We start from the raw sequence: 23,160 nt of genomic DNA on the forward strand, positions 1-23,160 counted from the left end.
TTTTGATATATGTTTAACCATCGTCTTATTCAAAAAATTATGAAAGTATGCCAAAAAAATTAAAATATATTTAATATAAATCGAAATCACAATAAAAATAATTATGTAAGTATTTTAATAAGACAAATGATTAACGTGTAAAAAATTAACAGCATTATAACATACAGAGGGAATAACAATGACATCACTGCAAACAAAATTGTCTACGTTCGGATGGATCAAGGCAGCGTCACGAAAAATTCTCCCATGCAACCCGCGCCCTGCCCCGGCCCGTCGTGCTGCCAACAGCGCGGCACCGGCGTATGTCACACCCAAGATTTGATTCCCCTCGCGCGCGCGACGTCGAAGCCACCATTCTTTTTTTCTGTTTCCTATCGCCATCGCCGTTGATCGATCCGAGCTCAAAGCCAAACGCCTATAAGTAGGGCCGGCGGCCACGCCTCGCACACCTTAATCCGGTAGACTACACGGCGGCGGCGTCGCCGGAGAGATATTGTCCGCCGGCTGCTTCGATTCTGTCTCTTTCTCTCGAACGCTTTCCATGGCGCGCTTCCTCCTCGCTCTCGTCGTCGTCGTCTTCGTCGCGGTGCTTGCGGTACTGTGCACTGAACACTCCACTGACCCATGCAATTAACGTTCGCCTGCATCGATCTCTTGATCACTCGTTGACAATGATCAGCAGCGACAGCGAGGCGACGCGGCGCCGTCGACGACCGAGGTGTTCTGGCGCGCCGTGCTGCCGGACTCCCCGCTGCCGGACGCCTTCCTCCGCCTCCTCCGCCCTGGTCGGTATTCTCCATCCGTCGCCGTTGCTCTCCTCAAGCTTTGGTCTTTGCACATGCATAAACGTTGTTGCAGGTATCGACTTCGTCGGCAAAGTGGACTCCGGTGGCGAGGCGCGGGTCAGGTACCCCTACGATTACAGTGACTACAAGGGATCTTCTCCGACGACGGCGAGTGGTTTGGACGGCGGTGACTCGAGCAACCGCGTGGCCACCACCCGCGTCGGGGAGCCAGGGCCTTTCGGCTACGACTACAGTGGACAGGGCGAAGGCACCGGCGCCCCAGCGGGAGAGCCGGTTCTTGCCAGGGACGGGGACTTCGACTACGACGAGTACGTCGACGCGAGGAAGCTCCGCGGCGCCGCCGGCGCCGTCGGAGAGACGGATGACCCTTTCGAGTACGACTATAAGGAGACGAGCAGCGGCAGTGGCGCCACGGTGGAGTCCACGACGCCGGCGTCCACGACGGTGTTCTTCCACGAGGAGGCGGTGCGCGTCGGCGAGAGGCTCCCGTTCTACTTCCCGGAGGCGGTGACGTCGGCGCTCGGGCTCCTGCCTCGGCGCGCCGCGGACTCCATCCCGTTCACCACGGCGGCGCTGCCGGGCGTCCTCGCGCTGTTCGGCGTCGCGCCGGACTCCGCCAGGGCGGCCGGCATGAGGGAGACGCTCCGCATGTGCGAGTGGCCGACGCTCGCGGGGGAGTCCAAGTTCTGCGCGACGTCGCTGGAGGCCCTGGTGGAGGGCGCCATGGCGGCGCTCGGGACGCGCGACGTCGCCGCCCTGACGTCGACGCTGCCCCGCGGCGGCTCGCCGCCGCAGGCGTACACCGTCCGCGCCGTGCTGCCCGTCGAGGGCTCCGCCTTCGTGGCGTGCCACGACCAGGAGTACCCGTACACCGTCTACCGGTGCCACACCACCGGCCCGGCCAGGGCGTACATGGTGGAGATGGAGGGCTCTCGCGGCGGCGGCGCGGTGGTGACCGTGGTGACCGTGTGCCACACCGACACGTCGCGGTGGAATCCGGAGCACGTGTCGTTCAAGCTCCTCGGCACCAAGCCCGGCGGCTCGCCGGTTTGCCACCTCATGCCGTACGGGCACATCGTCTGGGCCAAGAACGTGAAGAGCTCGACGGCGTAGGGCTCCAACTCCGGCGCCGGAATTGTGATCTATGCGACGTTATGTACGATGCATCTATATTCGTGTGTTCATGCCACCTGTCACCCGATCTACTGTTTCACCTCTAAAGCGACTATTACCAGAGCATCTCTAATAAAAATAACAGCTGGTGTTGTCCTTGTATACACATTGTTTTGTTTTGTTGAAATTAAGCATATAAAAAATAGCATATTAATGATTAAAATATAGTGGGTGAATAGTTAAATTGATTTTCTCCTATATTTCAGTCTATTCATTTTAGTTCATCAAGTTTTATATACATATTATTGTCGATAAAAAGCAAAGGTTAAAATAAACTATGATTAAAAAACCCGAAATCAAATTTTGGCTTACAACGTACAATAATAGATGAAACGATGGGACCTACACCATCACATGAACAAAACTGTTAAAAAATGCTGGCTTGTTTACATGATCACATACATGCCCTATAGGACAAGAATATTGCTTTCATTGTTCCAGTGTAACAAAGTGATAAGAATAGTATGTGTGTTCATCTCTCTTACCGGAAGAATTTGGTGAAAAAAAAAACTCACGACAGAAAAGGAAATGTAGAGCCGTAGACAAATTTATTTTAAAAGAAATGACAAGAAAACAGGTACTTGCAGTGGTAGTACAATAAAATTTTGACAAGGAAACAAGTATTTGGAACCGTATAGTGAATTTCGTCAAGAGCAGACAACAGCTATGTAATCTTCAGTTCACACATCAGAATTTTATCCAGAACGACAGGTGGATACATTTTCACGTCGATAAGATATAATTTTATCTGACAAGCACGGAATCAACAGCCTTGCTCCTAAACCCTTACAAAGCTGGTTGCATATATCTACATTAGTTCTAGCAGTTAAAACTCAGCAGTTGGAGTAGAGATAAGAAAAAAGCTACATCCGCTAGGTGGAGAATGCATTTCATCTTAAAGCATCTGCAGTTGATCAAAATCACCCCCAAACAATAAACAGTGCATCTCATAGTGAAGCTCACACCCACACAAAGGCGATACAAATCAAAGGCCATGGAATACAGTGATCTTCACTCAATCAATCTTCACGGATGAGAAGAGGTAGTGCACAAAGGAGAATGATGTCAAAAATCCAATGGTTCCAGTGGCCAGCATGATTGCAAACGCCATGAGAAATGAGTAACCAATGTAAAGTATGGCAGAGACAGGCCCGCTCAGGCTTCTGAGGTCAAAGACCAAGTAGTTGATGGAGTAGAGGAACACATAAATCGAAACAGATCCGGAGGCAAAGAAAGCTCTCCACCACCACCTCCAGTCCTCCACACAGAGGTTCATGTATGTTAGGACTACAGAGACCTCAGCGCAGACAACGACGAGCAGCACCAGGACAATCAGCAGAAAGCCAAACACATAGTAGAACCTTCCAAGCCAAATGCTTGACAGAATGAAGAAGAGCTCAATAAACAGGGTTCCGAATGGCAGCGTTCCTGCACCAAGGACAAGAAGCCATGACGGGTATTTCTGTGCAGGGATTTCTCTCGGGATCTGATTGGTACGCACAGGAAACTCTATCTGTGCTGCTCTTGCACCAACAAAGCCACCAACAAGAGTTAACGGCACAGATATGCAGAACCAAAGAGCTAGAAGGGCAAAAAATAGAGAGATAGGTAAAGCTCCAGTGCTCTTGCTTCCCCATAAGACAAAGTTTAAGACAGTAAGGACCACGAACATGACACCAGGGAAAAAGCAGGCAGTTAACCAGGAAACTGATCTCCACCCTTCAGATATGCCCTTAATAGTTTTCCACAGCCGCGCACTGACGTACCCAGCCGCAATACCAAGGAAAAGATAGAGAATGATCATCCCGGTGAGAAGCATTCCTCTTGATGCTGGAGACATGAACCCAAGTGTGGCAAAAACAATTGTTACTATTGACATGCCCAAAATCTGAACACCATCACCAATCATGACACACAGCAGCTTAGGGCAAGTCGGCTCTCTGAATACATCTCCCACAACAAGCTTCCACCCAGATAGCTCCTCATTCATCTGTGCCTGAGCTTCCTTGTCGAGCTCTTCATACCTCATCAAGTCCCTCCTGACAGTTCTCAAGAATATAACAAAGACAATTCCAGCCAAGAACAGGATCACCATTAGGGAGTTCATAATGGAGAACCAGTGGACTTTAGCACCTGCCTCCATCTTCAAATAAGCATCCCACCTAGATGGCCACCTAATGTCACTCTTCACAAACTCAACATCATAAGTGAAAGTGATCCTCTCCTGTTGCCTGATCACCTGAGACTTCTGAAGTTCCATTGGGCAGTTCACAGGTTCAATGATGTCATACATGTTACGCTTGGAGAAAGCCTCAGCATCACGCTTCACACTGCAAGGCACAACTTCAAAACCAACAATCTGATACCCAGACATCCCTTTCTTGTCAAATTCAGATATGACACCAGATCCTTCTTCCCCCGTGCCAATGATCTCCACATTCTTGCCCTCATACTCATGGACCAACACCTTAAACTTTAAATGGTTGATGATGTAATCTTCTGAGATTCCAGCTGGAGTGTAACCGACAGGAAACCCAGTCCACTGTACAGTAACACCATTCTGCTCAGTAAAACGCATGACAGGCAAATTGTCCAGCATCATGTTAACCTGGTAGAGGTCACGTGTGCGCTGCTTGAGGAGCTTTGTGTCATTCTCATTTAGCCCTTTTGTCGTGCAGAGGTAGAGGGACTCATTAACATTCACACGGAACTTGTAAGGCGAGTTGTCTATCTGATCACCCATGAGAAGTTCACCAAGGTTCTCAGCGCTCTTCTTGATGCCGCCTTGGGGCCGGCAGTATGGCAAGCTGTAGTAGCTGAATGGCATCTCTGTCTCAATGGATGTGAGAGAGTTCACCTTGGCCCATATTTCCTCACCTTGGGAGTATGTGTGCATGTAGCTGCCAGGCAAGTAGAATGCATTGCCTCGTGACACAGTCAGCAACAGAAGAGCCCACAATAATGGAACCGGAGAACAAGATCTACACAGAGCCCCAGCCATCTGAAGCAGAAATTCTTCAATAGCCTAGAACATGTGTGAGCTAACCTGTAACCAAGCCATTTTCTCGATCACAAAACTTCATAATTCATTAGGAATAACCAGAAATTAGTCGTGATCATGACAGGATTAGTTTGTTAGCCCAAAAAACACCTGAAAGTTCTAACAATTACATATTGCAGAAACCTACTCCCTCCATCCCAATGAAAATCAACTTCTAGGTTTGAATCTGGACAGACACTATGTCCATATTCAAACCCGGAAATTCGGTTTGTTTTTTTTTTCCTCTGGGACAGAGGGAGTAATAATTTGCTAGCGGATCTTGAGAAATCTCCATTCTACAATAATATAGAACTTGGATATTTCACAGCTGGTAGCAGACAACAATTCTCCTTCAAGAAGAGATAAGGGTTGCATAAACATACTGCTTTACCAAACAATCACAGCAATTCGCCAATCCCCAACCACAATAAAGCCGGAAATTCTCCAATAACCAAAAGACACATGCATTTATCGGGAGCAAGACATTGCAAAAGTTGCTGCAAAAACCTATAGTGCATCCAAACAAATCGTACACAACATCTTCGTTCTTCCTGAACACCCAGAAATCTAGAACTGGGAGTGTTCCACACACCATGAAACACTCTACTCTTCACAGATAACAGCCAAGCAACTGCGACCTAGAAGAAGGAAATTCCCGGATCTACAGGCGAAGCGGGCAAAGAGCTCGGAGATCTAGCGCAAGCGAACACAGTGTAGGTTAGGTTTGCGAGTTGCGACCCCCGCCCTTGTGCTCTGGCAGCTCAGCACAGAAGCAGCGGAAACGGATCAAAAAAAAACATCCGGAAGGTTCCAGAAGCAGGGGAGCGAGGGCGGAGGAAGGCACCGTACCTGGCCTGGCAGCCTCCCCCTCCGCCGGCGCCGCCGGTGGATGGATCGGGAGAGAGAGGGTAGCAAGGCGTGCGAGGGGAAAGAGACGCACGGCGAGGGTGCGTGGTGGGAGGAAGGAAAGGGATTTCGCGATATTTCGGTGGCGCAACCGCATCAAAATCGTTCCCCCCACCTCGTTGGGGCTGGCTGGTGCTGGTCTTGTTGGGCTCGATGCGGCTTACAGACTTTGGGCCGTGTCAGGATTTCCCTCAGTGGGCCGGAGCCAGGCCAGCATGTTCGGTTGGATTAGGTAGCGTTTGTCCATAAAGCCCAGAAAGGAGTTTGTAGGCTTGGAGCTTCGTGTGGGCCTACAGAAACAACGGCCCACTTGGAATGTTTCAAATCACTGAAAAAGTTAGTTACTGGGTGCAACTGTGCAAGCGCACCACGCATGCTGAAGCCATTAGGCCAATCTCAATGGGAGTTTGGTGGACAATAAATAGAGTGTTATGTAAACATTTTTGATGATGTGGCAATGTATTAATGAAGAGAAAGATGAAATACGTTTTATGGGGATGAAACCTTCTGTGCGCTGTTATCTAGACAGCCTGTATCTTGCATGTAATCTAGGAAATAACAATAGATGAAACTATGCATTGAGAGAAGGGTGTTTTATTCTAGTTTCAAACTTTTAGATAATATGTCATTATAGATAATTATGTCCATGAAACTTACATTGAGGATGTAAACAGTTGCGGCCGCGTGAGGCCACCGGCCGGCGAGGCGACCGGACCCGCGTGACGAATTTATAGCCGCCGCGGCGGCGACGTGGTGCGCAGGCAGCCGGCAGGGGAGGTGCAGTAGCGAGTAGAAATTTATAGCTTTCGTCGCGTCGCGTCGCAACGAATAGTGCGGTGCACGGGATCCCACGCACCCGTCGTCGTCACTCCTTTCCCTGCATGGGAGCGTCCGTGGAATGGCATCGTGCATGCATGGAGATGGGAGCGACCGTCCCCTACCTGCACGTAGTAAATGCTGCTTTTTTACATTCTCCTTTATTCACCCATTCATTCGGCCCATCCCGTCTCTCTTTCTTCTTTTAACTCCGTCGGATGAATTGAATTAACCCCCAACAAGCAATACCAGCTTGCGAGATTCTCAGAGGTTCAGAGGAATGAAATGAAGTGCTAGCAAGCGGAAGGAATTTACTCCCACATGCAGAGTACACTGCACACAGAGATCTCCCTGCACCATCTTTTTGCATTGCATTACACCTCTCCAGCTCTCCTCGTGGCGTAGCTGCCAAAGGTTCGTACGGCATCAACACTGAGAGCGCTATGCATCAACAGTCCATCACACAGCTATTATTAATCCTAGTGGTGACGAGTAGTACGTAGTAAAGACGAGACGCTCCCGAGGGCGCACGGAAACGGCCAAGGGAGTCCGCGCGGAATCTGTGACCGGGCGCGCTAAGCTTGGCTGCTTGACGCCAGCACGCGCGCTGTTTGTTGCCCATCGTCGCCGCGGCTCCCTGCCGCGCGCCTGTCGCGACGCCCGCCGCGGCCGCGAGTACAGCGCTGCTGCACATGCACGTCTCGGCTCACCGCTCACACCGCCGCTGCTGCTGCTGCTTGCTGCGTCTCTCGCAGCGCAGGGGCGGCACCGGATGCGCTAGCTAGAGCTGGTAGAGCCGGTGAAAATTCACAGGGAGGAGAGTATGTAGAGTAGACGAGACGAGGCGAGTACGCTGCGGCGCCTGTGCCCTTTCTGCTTGTTTTCTACAGGGACAGGGGGCAGCAACAAGGTGACGGGACGGTTCGCTTTTTGGCGCCGTTCTATCTGGGAATCACCTATCGTCTCTCTCTCTATCTCTTTTTTGCACGACGTGGGAGTACTGTGTCCAGGCGGACGGAACAAGCAAGCGGCGTTGTGACTAGATGGCCACCCAGCAACTTTCATCCTTGTCCACGCCTCCACGGTACAGTTCCACAGGAGTAGGGGTAAATACTACAGACTACTGTACTTGCGTCTTTTACTGACGTTGTTACAGGCATGACATGTGGGGTTGCACGCACACGCTGACAAAATTTCTTGGTCTTGTCGCGTACTCCATCCGTCAAAAAAAATCAATTCTTCAATTTTCGTGTCATCATCCGTCTTATTTAAAAAAATTTTAAAAAATTAGAAAAAAATTAGTCACACGTAAAATACTATTCATGATTTATCATCTAATAAAAAAATATTAATCGTAAAAAAAATTTGAATAAGACGAAGAGTCAAAAATTATACTCCCTCTGTCCAAAAAACCAATTCTCCGGTTTCCGTGTCCAAAGTTTGATCATCCGCTTTATTTAAAAAAATTTAGAAAATTAAAAAAAATTAGTCACACGTAAAATACTATTTATGATTTATCATATAATAAAAACAAAAATATCAATCGTAAAATTTTTTAATAAGACGAATAGTCAAAAATTATAGTTAAAAAATAAAAAATTAGTTTATTTTGAAATGGAAGAAGTAGGTAAAAGGTAAATAAATAGTTTATTTTGGGACGGAGGAAGTAAGTAGAGTAGAAAACGGTCTGTAGGCGTACCACTGGTCCAGGTGCCGCTCCTCACCATTACCGTAGTATTGCTGCATTTCTCTTCATTTCTCTCCAAAGTTCGAACTAAACTCAAAAGTTTCCCCAACCAAAATTTTGTGGCAAACAAAACAAGCACAGAAGAGCCAGAAGGCCAGAAACTTTCATTCATGCTGATCCCGGTGCCGCGCATCGCATCACATGCCGATGCCACGTTTTGCCGACCACACACCGCATCACTGTGCATCAGTGCATCACCACCCCACACCTCGTCCTCCCGCTCCGGCTCACATTAATGGCGCCGTGCCGCCGTCGCCCCCACGGTACAGGATCCCGCTACAGCCCCCGTTGCCGCGCCGACCTGCGTCTCAGACGGATCTCAGTCTCACTCTCACAGCCCCACGGGCCACGGCTGCTGCAATCGCAATTGCAACACTGCGAATGCAAACTAGTACTATACGCGACATGGATCTGTATCGGTCTGCAGTGCGTGGCCGGTAGTCCATTATGATCTCACCTGCATTGTTAGTTCCTATTGTTCCCACCGAGCCACATGCCAGATACAGTACTCCGGGTGTACTGTACTTAGGCCCATTTGGTCGTCGATCCATCGTCCACCATGGCACAAATTCATTCATGCAGCGTATGTGTATCCAGGTTAAACACCCAGGCCCAATTACGAGACCATCATGCTCCTGTACTAGTGCCACCGGAGTATTCGTCCATTGCGCAGAATCCACTTACGAGGTAATCATGGCGCTGCGATGGCATTGGCACGGCGGTGGCCGTGAGCTCGCTGGGCGGGCGCGTGGGGGCAAGGCTGGTAGGCAGGCAGGCGCGGCTTTCTTGGGCGTAGGTTTACCGGCTTTGGTGGTGGGTCGGCTCGGTTTACGGTGGCGCGGTAGCCGCCATGTGGGGGCCCGGCAAAAGGGCATCACGAGGCGGCGCTGCGGTGAGCCGGTCGATCGGTCAGACCGCGGTGCTGCTGCTGCTGCATCGAGATGCGCGTCCTGATCGATTGCCCAACCGGGGGTGCTCCTCGCCGTCCGTGAGCTCTTCCGCTGCTGCTGCGGTGGTCTGGAGTCTGGACTCTGGACAGGGAGCCGAAAGGAAACTACTGTAGCAAGTAGTCGCCTGTGTAGCCTTGTTGGAGACAGGAACGTAGCGTTGGAACGCTAGCCGGACCTGCACGAAGGAGAAGGAGAAGAGAGCGAGCTGTGCTGTGCGAGGCTGAGCCTTCTGTACACACGTATGGGATCGACGTAGTACAACGACGCATCGAGCGCCCTGATCCCAGCACGCACGTACTAGTACGACAAACACGCCAGTGCTGCAGTGCACGTACTGTGCACGCCGCGACGGCGACGGGCTGGTCGATCGCCTTTCCCGTGCACGGATTCGCGCCGCCCTCGCGCTCGTCCGCGCGGCGCGCGCCCGTGATCCGCCGCTGCAAGTGCGAAAGGCATGCAGCCGCTAAACGCGTGCGCCTATTGTGTGTTCGTTTTTACTTTTTGCCGGCGAGATCAACGCCCTCAATCCGAACGCGTGCGCGCCCGGTAGCGTTTGGGCGTTTTTCTAGGCCGGGTTTGCCCTGCGGGGTGGGTGGTGGGCAGCAGCGGTTTCTTGGTGCTACGTGCTTGTCGTTTAAAGGGCGCCTGCTTGCATCGGTGGCCGTCGTCGATCGTGTCGTCGCAGATGAAAAAGTTTGGTTTGCTCGGAGTACTTTGGTGTTGAAAGGCATATTTGCCCACCTTTCGTTCGGTGAGTACACGGAACAGGTGATGGAATGGAACGCCATCTAATCAATCTGCATGTCATTTATGTGTGTTAACGATTGTCTCCGTGGGTTGCTGGTGGGGAGCATGGATCAGGTAAACCATGTGTCCATGTCTACCTTGGAGACCTGGACTCGTACGTTGTGGGTGGGTGTAGTGCCGGTATTCTCGTGATCTCATCACAGCCATCCATCGCTAAATGAATTGTCTACATTTTTAGCACAGACAAATCCGGCCAATTTACAGAAAAAAAACGGTTCACATTCTACCTGTACGTCGATTTTTTTAATAAAAAAAATTCTTTGACCATCATATTACACTCGTCACTGCATACTTAAATTGTTATTTTCTGTCAAGTTATTACGTCCCGACTATGATATTCTAAGGAGTATGGTCCTCTGACGTAGAAGGTAACCATAAAAATACAGCTAGAAAGAAACAGCGTATATAGGAATTTATTCTAGATTAGACCCCTGAGAGGGTAATATCCCGAATTTAATTTATATAGACTATAGATGATGAAAATCACACCAAGTACGTTGGACGATGAACATCTACCTAGCCTAACAACTAATTTCATCGTGAAGACAAAAGTTGTAGTGGACGGCTACGTCTATATCTCTTAGTTACTTCAATTGATGTGATTTGTGTTGTCTATATTTTGATTCAACGTGTTTCCTTCGTAGGATGTCTTGTATTTATATTGTCGGCAACTTTTCCCCAAATAGAACTTGGGAAATTTATCATATGTAGGTAGGATACCCCTTTTAATACCCTGATCCGACTGCGTAGATCTTTTTTAACTGGACTATCTTCCATCATGGCCCGGATACATATGCATAATCGGCAGTTGCTTATCTCTATGATCATAGGGTATACTATATCTGATACTCTTCACAATGTTGTTAATTATTGACCAACCGCGAACATTGTTTTTGTAGGCATGTTATCAATTTATATAAAAATTTTATTCATAAATTATTTTTTTTACAAATATGTCGAAAAAAAGCAAAACAATCGCCCTTCCTCCATCCAAAAACAAGTGACTATTTTTAACCAATTCCAAACAAATTAGTACTACTCAATTAAAACAACCTCCATTTATTTTCCTTTTTGGTGATGAAAAAACATGTAATAATAGTGCACACATGCCCCTATTTCTTCTTGTTTATTTACTTCTATGTTAAAGCAGTCATATATTTTGGAATACAAATTTTTATCTAAATAGTCACTTATAGTACCAGGGATAAAAGATTTTGTAGACTGAAAAAAAACCACACGTCATTACATCAATTTGGCACCGGCATCATCATTACACGGAAACTTCTCACAGCACGGCAGATCACATGAAATCCGAGAATCTCTCAATTGGGACGGAGCCGCGAATTGAACCCCACATCGATCCATAATTACGCGCGGTTAGATCTCGTTCCTTGGGATAATCTTGTATATATGCGTGTGGATTGTCTCTTGTACGTCTCCCCTCTCGTGCTGGGCGCGCATGCTGCCTACCCTGATGGTCCCCTTCCTCTCAGCCTCACACACTCTTCCCTGCCCTGCAGACTACTGTAGCGCGGTGTAGTAGAGGAGCTGAGACAAAATGGACCGAGACAAGTACTTGCAGCCAGGTTGGGTGAAAGTGAGCTGGGAGCAAAAGGGCCAAGTATAATACGCCCAAGAGGAAAAGAGGATAATATTCCAAGCTTTGGTTCTATGTATAGTAGGGGTAGCTTAATTACTGGTGGTTCATTCTTTGTGCTGGGTTCTAGACAAGCATGATTTTTTTTCCATTATAGGTAAGTAGTAGGGTTGGATTCTTTAGATAAACATGAGCATCATGTAAAAAATTGGTGTAGATGGTTTTTACGGATACTAGCTAAATATCCGTGCTTTTCTATGTAGAAATATGAATTATACGCATGTTAGAATTATTCAGAATTTATATTTTGGAGATGAAAAATATAACCAACATATATAGAACTATTTTAAAATATTTTATATACATAAAAAATAGTTGATGATATAAAATATAATATAGTTGATGGATGGTAGTGTCACCATCGTGAGTAGTATAAAAAACAGTATTTTATTGACAAAATATTTAATTAGTCTTTAAAGTTTATCAGATTCCTTATCTGTCCTCTCACATACACTTTGTTCTCTTGTCTGATCATTTATTTACCCTTTCCGTTAGTCATTCATTAACATAAAGTTTAGATTCATCAGAGATATTTAGCTGTCAATGCATAATAATTTAGTGTAAAAGTAAATTAAGGGCTCCTTTTCACCACCTGCTAAAGGTGTGGGTTGATAGAAACCTAACGGAAATGAAAATTAAAGAAAATTGTTGAGATCAAGGAACATTAGAGGGAGAGTCAACTTTTTCCTGGCAATTTAAGGGTAATATTTTTTTATATTCTATCTAAAAGGTCAAAAAAGCAAGTGCCCTCGGCAGTCGAATGTGGCCAGTCGGGTTGTTGCCAGGTTTTATAAATGATCTGGTTTTTGTGGGTGAATATTTGATTAATATGGTGAAGAACGATAGCTGAAAATTATACTTGGTTTAGGATAGTATAGCTCACACTACTACATACATTTTTACTAAACTCTCATAAAACTATATGTTACTGTACCATATCATAAATATATAGATTTAGTATCGGACTTATCATAAAACCATAAAACTATAAATATATATGCAATGAAAGAATGAAACACGGGTGAAAACGGTCACATTAGGTATCATTTCTATAGAAATGACGCTCGATTGGTGTTTACACAAAATTCGCCCCAACTCACAAAGGCCTAAGAAATATGATTTGTTATAACGCTGTTAACGACATATTTTGGCAAATCAGCGTTATTGATTGAAACATGGTTAAAAACCGAATCGGACAAGGAAGCTTGAATCGACTGAAAATAGGAAGCTGGATGCAAAAGGGTTGCAGCCGATAGAGTTCGAATCGGACAAGAATGAGAGTTCGATTGGGTCTGAAAATTAGAGATAGATTCGGTATTTAACCGTGAGTCCGTGTAAATTAGTTAGGATTTATCTTAAAGTTTGTTTAGGGTTCTATTATTTAATTAGAGTCCGAATAATGTAAACTTAGTTATTAGCGGATTCTTATCCGGTTAGTTATTTCCCGGGGCTATAAATATAGGTGCCCGGGGTCTTTGTAAGATATCTCTCGATCAATTTAACTTGGCGCATCGCCTCAAATCTTCGACTTGCTTCAGCTTTCGGCGCGGGGTTTGTCAGCTTCGCAATGTAAGTTCTAGCTCGTCAAAACCCGTCGATCAATTAAGGCATAACTGTCTCGTATGTATCCGATCTTCTGTTTAGTTGATCGGCGGGCTGAGTTCTATCATTGTTTTAATATGTTTTGGTTTGACGTAATGGTAGTTCTCAATCAAGTTCTCGTAAGTTCTTCTGCCTAATCTGTTCGCGTGAGTCTTGCTGGTCTAATTCTATCTCGGTTTGGTTCGATCAATTAGGTTTGCTTGGTTCATGTTATCAAATTAGATTGAGGGTTTGCGAGGGCCTACTGCTGGAGTTCTAGCCAGCGTTATCTTGAGTAATTCCTTGATTGGTTTATTAATCTTACTGGTCTTCACGTTTCTGTGGTTATATCACGTCGGGTAGCATACTGTCTCGGTTAGGTCTGATCTATGTATTTGGTGCGATCTGTCTATAGAGATTTGTCCGATCGGTTGAGTTTAATAGATTAGTTGGTGAAATTACGCTGCTTTGCTATCTTATTATTCATGTGCTATAATATTTATCTGATGTCATGTGTGGTTATGCTTAGATCTGTACTATCTCAATTAGGTTCGATCTTCTAGATCTGGTATGGGCATATGTCGTTGGTTGATATTATTTTATGCGAGTAATTAGTGTAGCATTCCAGTTTACTATATGAATTCCATGTTTAGTCTTACATCGGCTGACAAGCGGATGATAAATGTTGGAGCAGTCCGATCGGCCGATTAATCTTAAGACTGTCTCGGTTGAGTCCGATCTTTTAAGATTGACTCGCTAGTTGGCTTATCTAGTATTTATCCTGCTTGTGACTTAGCCGATTAGGCATATTTATAATTAATATCATAAAATTCATGTAAAGCCGATCATCTAGTCTATCTGCTAGGGTCCTGGGACGGTATTGGTTGTCCAGCCGATAGCGATTTCAGGGTTAACTGTTTTCCATGATTACAGGATTAAATTGATTGGCACGCCCAGTATTTCTAAGAATTAGGTCCTGCACTGGAATGATCTAAGATTGATTCCTAGGCCTACGTGTGTGACCGTTGATTGTTATTTTCAGCGTCAACAAATGCATATCCTTAGTTTCGAGATTCAAAACGTGACAGTTAGTTTGATACTCCAACTAACCGGACAAATGGATAGAATAGATTATGTTAACTAACCGATCGGCCAATGCAAGTTTTCTGGGACCAGACGAATGTAATAGGGCTTTGATGGACAGCTGAACAATCAATTAAATTTCAAATAATTATAAATGAAAATTTCCAATTCACCAATAGATTTACAATATAATTAAAAATTAAAATTCATGCATGTTCCATAATATGATATAATTAATAGAAGGCTTATGGTGTCTATTATGCAAATATTATTGCTAGAGTCATAAACGATACAACCAAATATTATCCATGATCCATGAGAAGGTCCATGAGAAGGTCCATGCACACAGGTGATCTCCTAAAATGTTTAAAGACTATAGAAAATAGGAAATAAGTATTATGGGAAAAATTATGATACAATCTCCTTAAACATTTATTCGTTTATCCCTATTTAGTTGGTTCTTGTTTTTTTAGAAAAATTTAATACCATGCCCCCGTAGAGACACCGGTTACCACTGTAACGGGTTACAGACAGCCAAAATTTGTATCCTTAAAGGAGAAGAAGAAATATCTAACTTTACTTATTTACATTTACATAAGGTATCTCAGAGTCCATAATAGATCGGATACAATCTTAGAGAAACTTGTCTTCCATCTTCTTATGAAAACCTCATCAGAATAGGCTAAGCTTTCCGTTGGCTTTTATCGGCTTCGTTGGATAGGTTGTCCCTTATTTTCATGCTTTGACTGAATATATTTTTGACCAACGCCAGGTCACAATTTGCATTAACCACTGGGTTAGTCGGGAATCAGCCATGCCTACCAATTTAACTATTTAGTGGAGAGTGCAATACGGTTTTAGTATCTTTTCTTAAAAAAATAATTCTATGTGGCTAGAGAGGAAAACGGTAACAAAAAAAAAACAATGCCTGGTCAATCAGGAATTTATATTACCGATTCCATCCCTAACTGAATGCTTTAAACTATATACTTTATTAAAACTCTAGAGCAGCAATTGCCTGGGATCTATACTCTAAAATATGTATCTTTGTAATTTCACAATATTATTTTGTAGTTTTACAATAGTTTAAGTGTTAAAGATGTAAATTTGTGATAAATACATCTTAAATCTACAACTACTATAGAATGATCAAATTATAGGTAGTTTTGTAAAATTTACCCTTATCAAATTGTGGTTGAATTGACGTAAATACCTCATGGGCGGCGGGACATGGGAATCGAATTCTGATTTATGGCGGAGAGGTGAGGTGACAGCGTGACATGTTTGCTACCAAGAGCTATGCATACAGTGGGTGTGTGGCTGAATTATTTGATTGGATGGCGGTGCACTTCAGTTTCTTGGCATGCATCAAAAAGAGAGAGAAGAACAGAGGTGTCGATCGAAAATTTGCCATTGCCTACGTGTATGTGCTTTCTTTCGGTCTTTCTTGAAGACTAAACCAACACAATAATATGCAAAATGACGACGGTGCTGGCAAAATGCCAATCCAAAGTCATCTTTCAGGCTTCCATCCAACAGAATATATGCAAACAATCTTCCATGATCACATCATGTCTAGGCACGACAATTCTAGGTCATCAAGACACTTTTACCTAAAATGCTCAGCACACTGACGCAACAACAATAATTTAAGTACTTCTCACGTAGTAGTAGCTAGACGAACCACACCATTCTTTTGTTTTTTTTCTCCTGCATAAAAACAAGAAACCCCTAGGCTAAAAAAAACTACCGAATCCTGACCAAACAGTGCGCACAAAATGGACATTTTGTTCCGTGGCACGGCGTTAAAAACACACAAAGGACCCTGCCATCAGCTAGGAAATGGTGTTTGGCTTTGGCCATGCATGATTTAGTTTTTGTTCTCAAGCTGCGTCAAGAGAGTAATAAACATATATAAAAAAATAGTACTTCTTAGTTCGGCTCTACCTTATCTAGTCCATTTTTCTCGTTTTCTATGTATATGCTTACCGAACTATTAAAAGGTATATTTTTTTATAAAATTTTTTTATGATAAAGTTGCTTAAAAAACATATTAATCTATTTTATGTTTTAATAATTAATAAATTATATACTAATATATTAATATATTCTCTGCATCAGATAACTAACTCATTGTAACTCAGCGCCGAAAGCAGCCTTATTCGGACACGTACAGGAGCGTGCTATCCATCGTTCGTTGCCCGAGACGCACGGCAACGTCGCGACGACGACGACGACGTCCCCGGCGAGGTTCGCTGAGTGTGCTCGTCGCGGGATTGATGGACTCGATCGATCGATCGATCTTTTCTCTGGGCGCCGGCCTCTTGATGGCAGACGGGTATTACAGTTGGGGGTCATCATTCTAAAGCGGCATGGCTTCGATGGAGGGTGTTTTGGATGGATCGGAAACATGTCAGTGATGGATGACTCGTGGCCGTTTGGATCTAGGCGCTTTATTAAGTCTCTTTTCACATCGGGTGTTTGACGTTAATTAAGAGTATTAAATATAGACATATAACAAAATTAATTGCATAAATAAATGTTATTTAATTAGACAAATTTTTAAGTCTAATTAAGTCACGATTAGCAAATATTTACTGTAGCATCGCATTCATTAATCATGGACTAATTAGGCTCAATAGATTCGTCTCGCAAAATAGTCTAGAGTATAAAGTGGATTTTATTAATAGTCTATATTTAATACTTCTAATTAGTGTCCAAATATTTGATGCGACAGGGATTTAGAAAAGTCCCTATGAATCCAAACAGTGTCTTATATGCCTGGTTTATTTAAGTGGAGGGTGTTTTGGATGCTAGGCATGTGGTAAAATTTAACTGGAACGACGTCATGGATGGATAGGCCTAATGCATGGAGATCTTGTTGGCCTAATGCATGGAGACCTAACAAGATAGTAGTACAAAATTGATAAAACACAGAGAATGGAACAAGATAACATTTTATCTTAGAATATAGCTACATGGTATTTAAAGTTTATTTAAGATTAACTTGTCATATTTTATTAATAAATTTACTTCCGATCATACTTAAACATGTGTTATCCTTTTGGACAATAGAAATTTATCATTGTTGCAGTTTAAACCAATCGAAACAACTTAGATGGAGAATTTATTTGGCTAAGCAACATGAGATACACATAAATTAGACGAGAGAGATTCTCAAAAAATTTCTAGAGATCGAACCACACGTTATCTTTACCCCTACCATCAATTTGCACCAAGGGTCTGTTCTTTCCGATGTATAATTAGATGACTAACCATGCATGAAACAAGAGATATGATTAATGTATTATTAGTTGAGTATTACTTGTTGAAAACTTAAAGAATGAATTTATTTGATTTTCTAAAACAACTTATGTACATGAAGTTTTAATCTGAAACACCGTTCAGTTTAAACATGTTCAAGTTAGGCCTAGCTAGGCGGGCTAACCCGACCCGAAAAGCCGGACTCAAGCTCGCCCAACCATGCACAGTACCAGGGCCGAACCTAGGCATCGGCATAGGGCCGGGCTAAGGTCTTGTGGTTGAATCTTTTCTAGACCTACCCCAAAGCACAAGTTGATCCGAGGTTTGAACATGCCCACTTTAGTTGTTTAGAAAACACAATAACACAAAACAGTTTATAGCCAATCCCATAAAAAAAAGAGCGCGCCCTAAATCCTTTCTTCAAATGAAGAACAAAAACCTGCATGGTTCGGACCATATATAATTCATCCACTTTGTTCCTAAGTTTTGTTTTAAATCACCCTAATGGTTAAAGCAAGTTACTCGTCCACCAAACCAGACAATCCATTTTAGAATGAGATTAGTTACTTATTAAATATTATAAACATTAAAGTGATTTGATTGGTTTAATAAAAAAACTTCTATATAAAAATATTTTTAAAAAATATTATTTAATCGTTCGATAAATATGCTCATGCAAAATAAAGACAACGAGAAGTTGGTCCAAACGGTGCCTTAGGAAGGTCTCGTGTATTTCCATTACCTTAAAGAAAATAAGAAATACACTAGTTTAGCTTGACATATTGAGCTGCGATATTATCATCTTCGGAGCAAGATATCTTTGAGCATCTGTGCTGAATCGGTATGGGAACAGTGAATTCCTAACCGGGGAGAGAGGAGGTGTGTTAGGCGTACCGGGAGACAGTACGGTTGGTGGTGCTCTCCCATTGCACATGCGGATTTCCGTCCATTTTGCCCGTGAAAAGCACCGTGAGGCGCTCTGCAGCCAAGGTAACATGCGAGTTGCTCGAATAGTCAAGCTCACTCCCTGAAATGAAGGCACGCATGTTCCATCTCCAACCAAAAGAATGCCTAATCCCCGTCCCAGACAACAAATTCTCAATGCATGCAGCCCATGCACTTGAACAGCACTACTCTCTCCTGTAGTATCTCCCTGGAGCAGTATAGTATAAAAAAGCGTATCTACATGCATCACCGTCGATGAAAAGGAAATACATGACCATGAATCCATGATGGTCTACGAGACCATACCATGTGTGGTCAATCTCAGGGTCACATAGAACAAGACGAGGATGCAGACATGGGAAGTAAGTAATTCAGTTCCATAATAATCTTATTTTTCGTTTTTTCGTGTCTAAAGTTTGACTATTTGTCTTATTTAAAATTTTTTGTGATTAATATTTTTATTATTACTAGATGATAAAATATGAATAGTACTTTATACGTGATTAATTTTTTTAAGTTTTTTCACAAATTTTTCAAATAAAACGAATGGTCAAACGTTGGACACGGAAAAACGAAAAATAAAGTTATTACGGGACGCATATAAAAAAGTTGGGAGGAGGAGGAGGTGAGAAAGGGTGGCGAGCGTTGGCGTTGCTGCCGATCTGTCCGAACGCGAGCTTCTCTTTGGCTCGCCCAATGCCGAGGCGACAGCAGCCGGGGTCGGGCAAGGCGAACCGCGGACGTGACCGGCGGCGACGGGCAAGGCGCAAAAACGCCCAAATTTCAGCGTGGCTACCCGCTGTGTTTCTGCTGCTCCTGACGCCGATCGAGACGCGTGCCTGCGCTAACTGCGTCGCACGCATTGGCCGGCGACGGCAACGAGAGCCCGTGCGGTCCACGGGAAAACAGCCGCGCGCGCGAGCGACGCGAGCACGGGCTCTAGATGGGCGCGCCGTTGCTTCAAAGCAGCCAAAAGAAAAAAAAAAATTCAGGAGAGAGAGAGAGAGTTGCTGCACGGTGCACGCATCTAAAAGCCGTACCGTCCCGAGGCGAGACCGCAACGCGACAAGACCGCATCACATCCGTCGGCCTCGTAGTCGTAGCACACCTACGCCCCCTACCCGAGTCCTCCCTCCTCGGAATCTTTGATTAAAGAGGAGGAGACGGGCCCCACGGCAAATCTAATCGCTGTCTAGTGGCTGTAATCTTTGAGTAATCCCCAACACGAACAACCTCTAATCTCGAGTAGTACTACGTGGTCGTACACTTGTGCTAGCTGGTGATTGGTCTCCACATGTTTGGTCTACAGATACTACACAAGCAGAATGTATAGTACTACGAGATTACTTTTGTGCCACTAGATTCCGGTCATGCCTTTGTGCCACTCCTGTTGGGGAGTACTGTACCAATTCTGATCACGATACGAGATTAATTTTTCAGCTTATAAGAGTATTAGTACCATCTAGGGCCTGTTTAGTTTTATTTTATTTTTTTAAAAAATATTATATCGAATGTTTGAACACATAGCTTTAAACAAAGATAAAAAATTAATTGCACGGTTAGAAAAAAATCGTTAGATAAATCTTTTGAGTCTAATTAGTTCATGATTAGTCACATGTACTATAGTAACCTACATCTACTAATGATGGATTAATTACGCTCAAAAGATCCGTCTTGCGGTTTCCAGACGAACCGTGAAATTCGTTTTTTTCATTCATCTCCAAAATCGTATTTCAACATCCGATTAAACGTCTAATGTAACACCAAAAATTTTCTTTTTCCCAACTACACACCCCCTTGATATCATTTTTTTTTTGTGTCAACCGACGCATTTGGCTGCCGAGTCAGGGTGCACGGCACGGCGGCACGCACCAACACCTCCTCAGCCCGCTGGTGCGGCGGCGTCGCTTCGCACCGGCGCCTCCTCCCGCCGCGCTCGTGAGTGCTGCTGGTCCAGCTGCAGGCAGCGGCAGCGCGCGCAGGCGCAGTGACACGCCCCGCGCGCCTGCCTTGGCTGGCGACGTCGCAGCAGCAGCTGCTGCGGACTGCGAGCCGCTCGTCCTCTTTGACGACCAAATAATGCTGTCGCTTTTGCTTTCTTCCTCCTCCTCCCGCGCGCGCGCCTGCGCTTTGCCACCCCCACTACCGCCCCCCCGCCGCGCTATCGGCGCCGGCTGGTTGGGCAGCTCGTTGCCTCTTCGGTAGCCGGCCGGCCGGCCGGTCGGTCGCGTACGTGCGCGCCCGCACACACGCACCGCACTGGCGTCCGTGTATCCTCGGCTCCCATCGTTTTTTTCGAAGAAAAAGAGAAAACAAGTTTTTATAAATAAAAAATAATTTATAGTTATTTTTTATATACATGTCCATAACGTCATAAAATTAAAAGTTGTAAAACAAATCATAATAAAAAACCATAAAATCATGTTAAAAATTAAATTTTAAAATCTAAATTTTAGCATATAAACAGCTACAACTGTGAAACGATAGGAACCCTCGTTTTTAGGCAATGGATTTACATCGTCGGTTAATGTTACAGTAGTGACATTCTAATCATATACACATGATTTTATGAAAGGATGAGACTCACGTATCAGTCATCATAACAGCGTCATGTTAGTAATTCTCAAATAAAAAGGAAAAACAGTAGGGAGCTACAGCGCAGCGTGTGCGTACACTCAGAATCACAGCGCTGGCTAGTGTGTTGGACGCAGACACGGTGCTGCGACCTGTGCGTGCCGTACCGGGCGGTGAAACCGGTCGCTGTTACGTGACCTAACAAGTGTTTTGTTTGTGGTGTGGCTCACCGCCTCGCAGGGAGCGGCCCCTCACCTACTTCTGCCCCGCCCAACTTTGTTGCAACTATTTAATTATCCTTTTGATCTAAACAAGCACAGATCAAGTTAGGTTTGTCTTTCTGGTTTTAATTATCCAGAGTGATATATCATCTAAAAAGATTAAAACTAGGATAAAACACCCCTATCTGATCGATGTATAGTTTTATCTATTGTTATTTTCTAGGTTACATGCAAGACATAAGTTGTTTAGGTAACTGTACATACATGTTTTCATCTCCATAAAACTCATTTCATCTCTCTCTTTATTAATACGCTGTCACATTATTAAAAATATCTACATGATATCATATTTATTGCCTATAAAACTCTCACGATACTGGCTTAAGAAGAAGTTGTTTTATTTTTTCAGTTTGGTTTTTTGGGATAAGAACAGGGCTCACGCTCAAACGGCAGAGATTTGGATCGATCGCTGCTGCATTCTGGAAAGTGGTAGCACTCATCAAGATTCGAGACGGCCATTTGTTGATGAAGGCCACGATTGGTTGTTTCCCGTTATGTCGGAGCAGGTAGGCCATTCTGATCAGCTTTGTTGCATGGCACATCGAAGTGATGACCTAATCTTCCGCCAAATCGGAATGTTGGAGGGAACAACATTCTCGTGATAAAATTCTGTTCCGGTAAAGCTAAAGAAAAGGTCGCTCCTTTGGACTAGACTTCAATCTTAAGGAAATGTTTTAGATCCACGCTCTATCATCGGTCTCATCTCAGCGATTAAAAAATAATTTATAAATAAATTTCAACCATCTAAAAATAAAGACTAAAAAATAAATACGACAAAAAATCCCTAAAACCAACTTTAAATTTTCGATTACAAGCATTAACACAAACAAAGCGATCAAATGTATATATTCAAGCTTAACCTATATGTAACAAATACAAACAGATTTTAGGGCAGCATGCTTATCATTTCAGTTAAGAAAATATAAGTAACAACAAATAGGGTTGAAGTAATGTTTTCCTATAATACTATAAACAATGCTAGTCTCACCGCCACGACCATCAACTCCTTGCTTTTTATACATACTCTATTTTCAAAAGAAAAAATAATGGTGGATTCCATATATTAATCGTTCTCATTAACTCAACTTATTATGAGAAGAAAAAAACCGTGAGACTAATACTCTTATATATCAATAACAAATGCATGTAACAATTAAAATATGACACATATAAAAAATAATGTTAATATCATGTTATGATGTTTTTTTAAAAATTAAATCCAATTGTAACACATGGGCAATGTGCTAGTCATCTTAAATTAAAAAGTCAGATACCTTTTGGCTCCTAACTTTTAAATATATCAAATGACACCGTGACCCTTTTACGGTAGTTTTGATCAATATGATAATGTTATTTCGCTAATATGATCTTCAATTAAGTGAGTTTCATGGTTATGAACCTGATTAACAGATATTTGTATCGACAAAACATGTATAATATGAGTATAAACTAAGAAAAAAAAACTCCATCTCAAACAAAACAACCATTATGAAAAATGTTGTTGGGTGTTAATTATCCGGTTTAAAATGT

General features: G+C 43.9%; 2 protein-coding genes across 4 annotated transcripts; one reads left to right on the top strand and one right to left on the bottom strand.

The window, feature by feature from the left end:
* Positions 1-435: 435 nt before the first annotated feature.
* Positions 436-2,085, top strand: LOC102709955 (BURP domain-containing protein 13-like). 3 transcript variants are annotated; one of them, XM_040527213.1, is made up of 3 exons: positions 436-595; positions 680-785; positions 859-2,085. In XM_040527213.1, the coding sequence occupies exons 1-3, from the start codon at positions 542-544 to the stop codon at positions 1,917-1,919; spliced, it is 1,221 nt and encodes a 406-aa protein (XP_040383147.1). In that variant the 5' UTR covers positions 436-541; the 3' UTR covers positions 1,920-2,085. The 3 variants fall into 3 exon arrangements, with proteins under 3 accessions (XP_040383147.1, XP_040383149.1, XP_040383148.1); XM_040527215.1 differs by having other exon boundaries at positions 880-2,085; XM_040527214.1 differs by having other exon boundaries at positions 683-785.
* Positions 2,086-2,507: 422 nt separating this feature from the next.
* Positions 2,508-5,969, bottom strand: LOC102699424 (transmembrane 9 superfamily member 12-like). Its single transcript, XM_006659474.3, has 2 exons — positions 5,869-5,969; positions 2,508-5,025 (listed from the first exon to the last, which is right to left on the bottom strand). Exon 2 carries the CDS (start codon positions 4,978-4,980, stop codon positions 2,995-2,997), a length of 1,986 nt encoding a protein of 661 aa, XP_006659537.1. The 5' UTR covers positions 4,981-5,025; positions 5,869-5,969; the 3' UTR covers positions 2,508-2,994.
* Between the last annotated feature and the right edge of the window lie 17,191 nt (positions 5,970-23,160).

Source organism: Oryza brachyantha, chromosome 8 (genome assembly GCF_000231095.2).
Source record: "Oryza brachyantha chromosome 8, ObraRS2, whole genome shotgun sequence".
Lineage (NCBI taxonomy): Eukaryota > Viridiplantae > Streptophyta > Magnoliopsida > Poales > Poaceae > Oryza > Oryza brachyantha.

What these genes read in the sequence shown, in the direction of transcription:
- LOC102699424 (XM_006659474.3), bottom strand. Translation starts at nt 4,980, where the DNA reads ATGGCTGGGGCTCTGTGTAGATCTTGTTCTCCGGTTCCATTATTGTGG.
- LOC102709955 (XM_040527213.1), top strand. Translation starts at nt 542, where the DNA reads ATGGCGCGCTTCCTCCTCGCTCTCGTCGTCGTCGTCTTCGTCGCGGTG. An exon ending in TCTTCGTCGCGGTGCTTGCG is followed by an intron (nt 596 to 679) that starts GTACTGTGCACT and finishes GACAATGATCAG; the next exon opens with CAGCGACAGCGAGGCGACGC. An exon ending in CCTCCGCCTCCTCCGCCCTG is followed by an intron (nt 786 to 858) that starts GTCGGTATTCTC and finishes ACGTTGTTGCAG; the next exon opens with GTATCGACTTCGTCGGCAAA.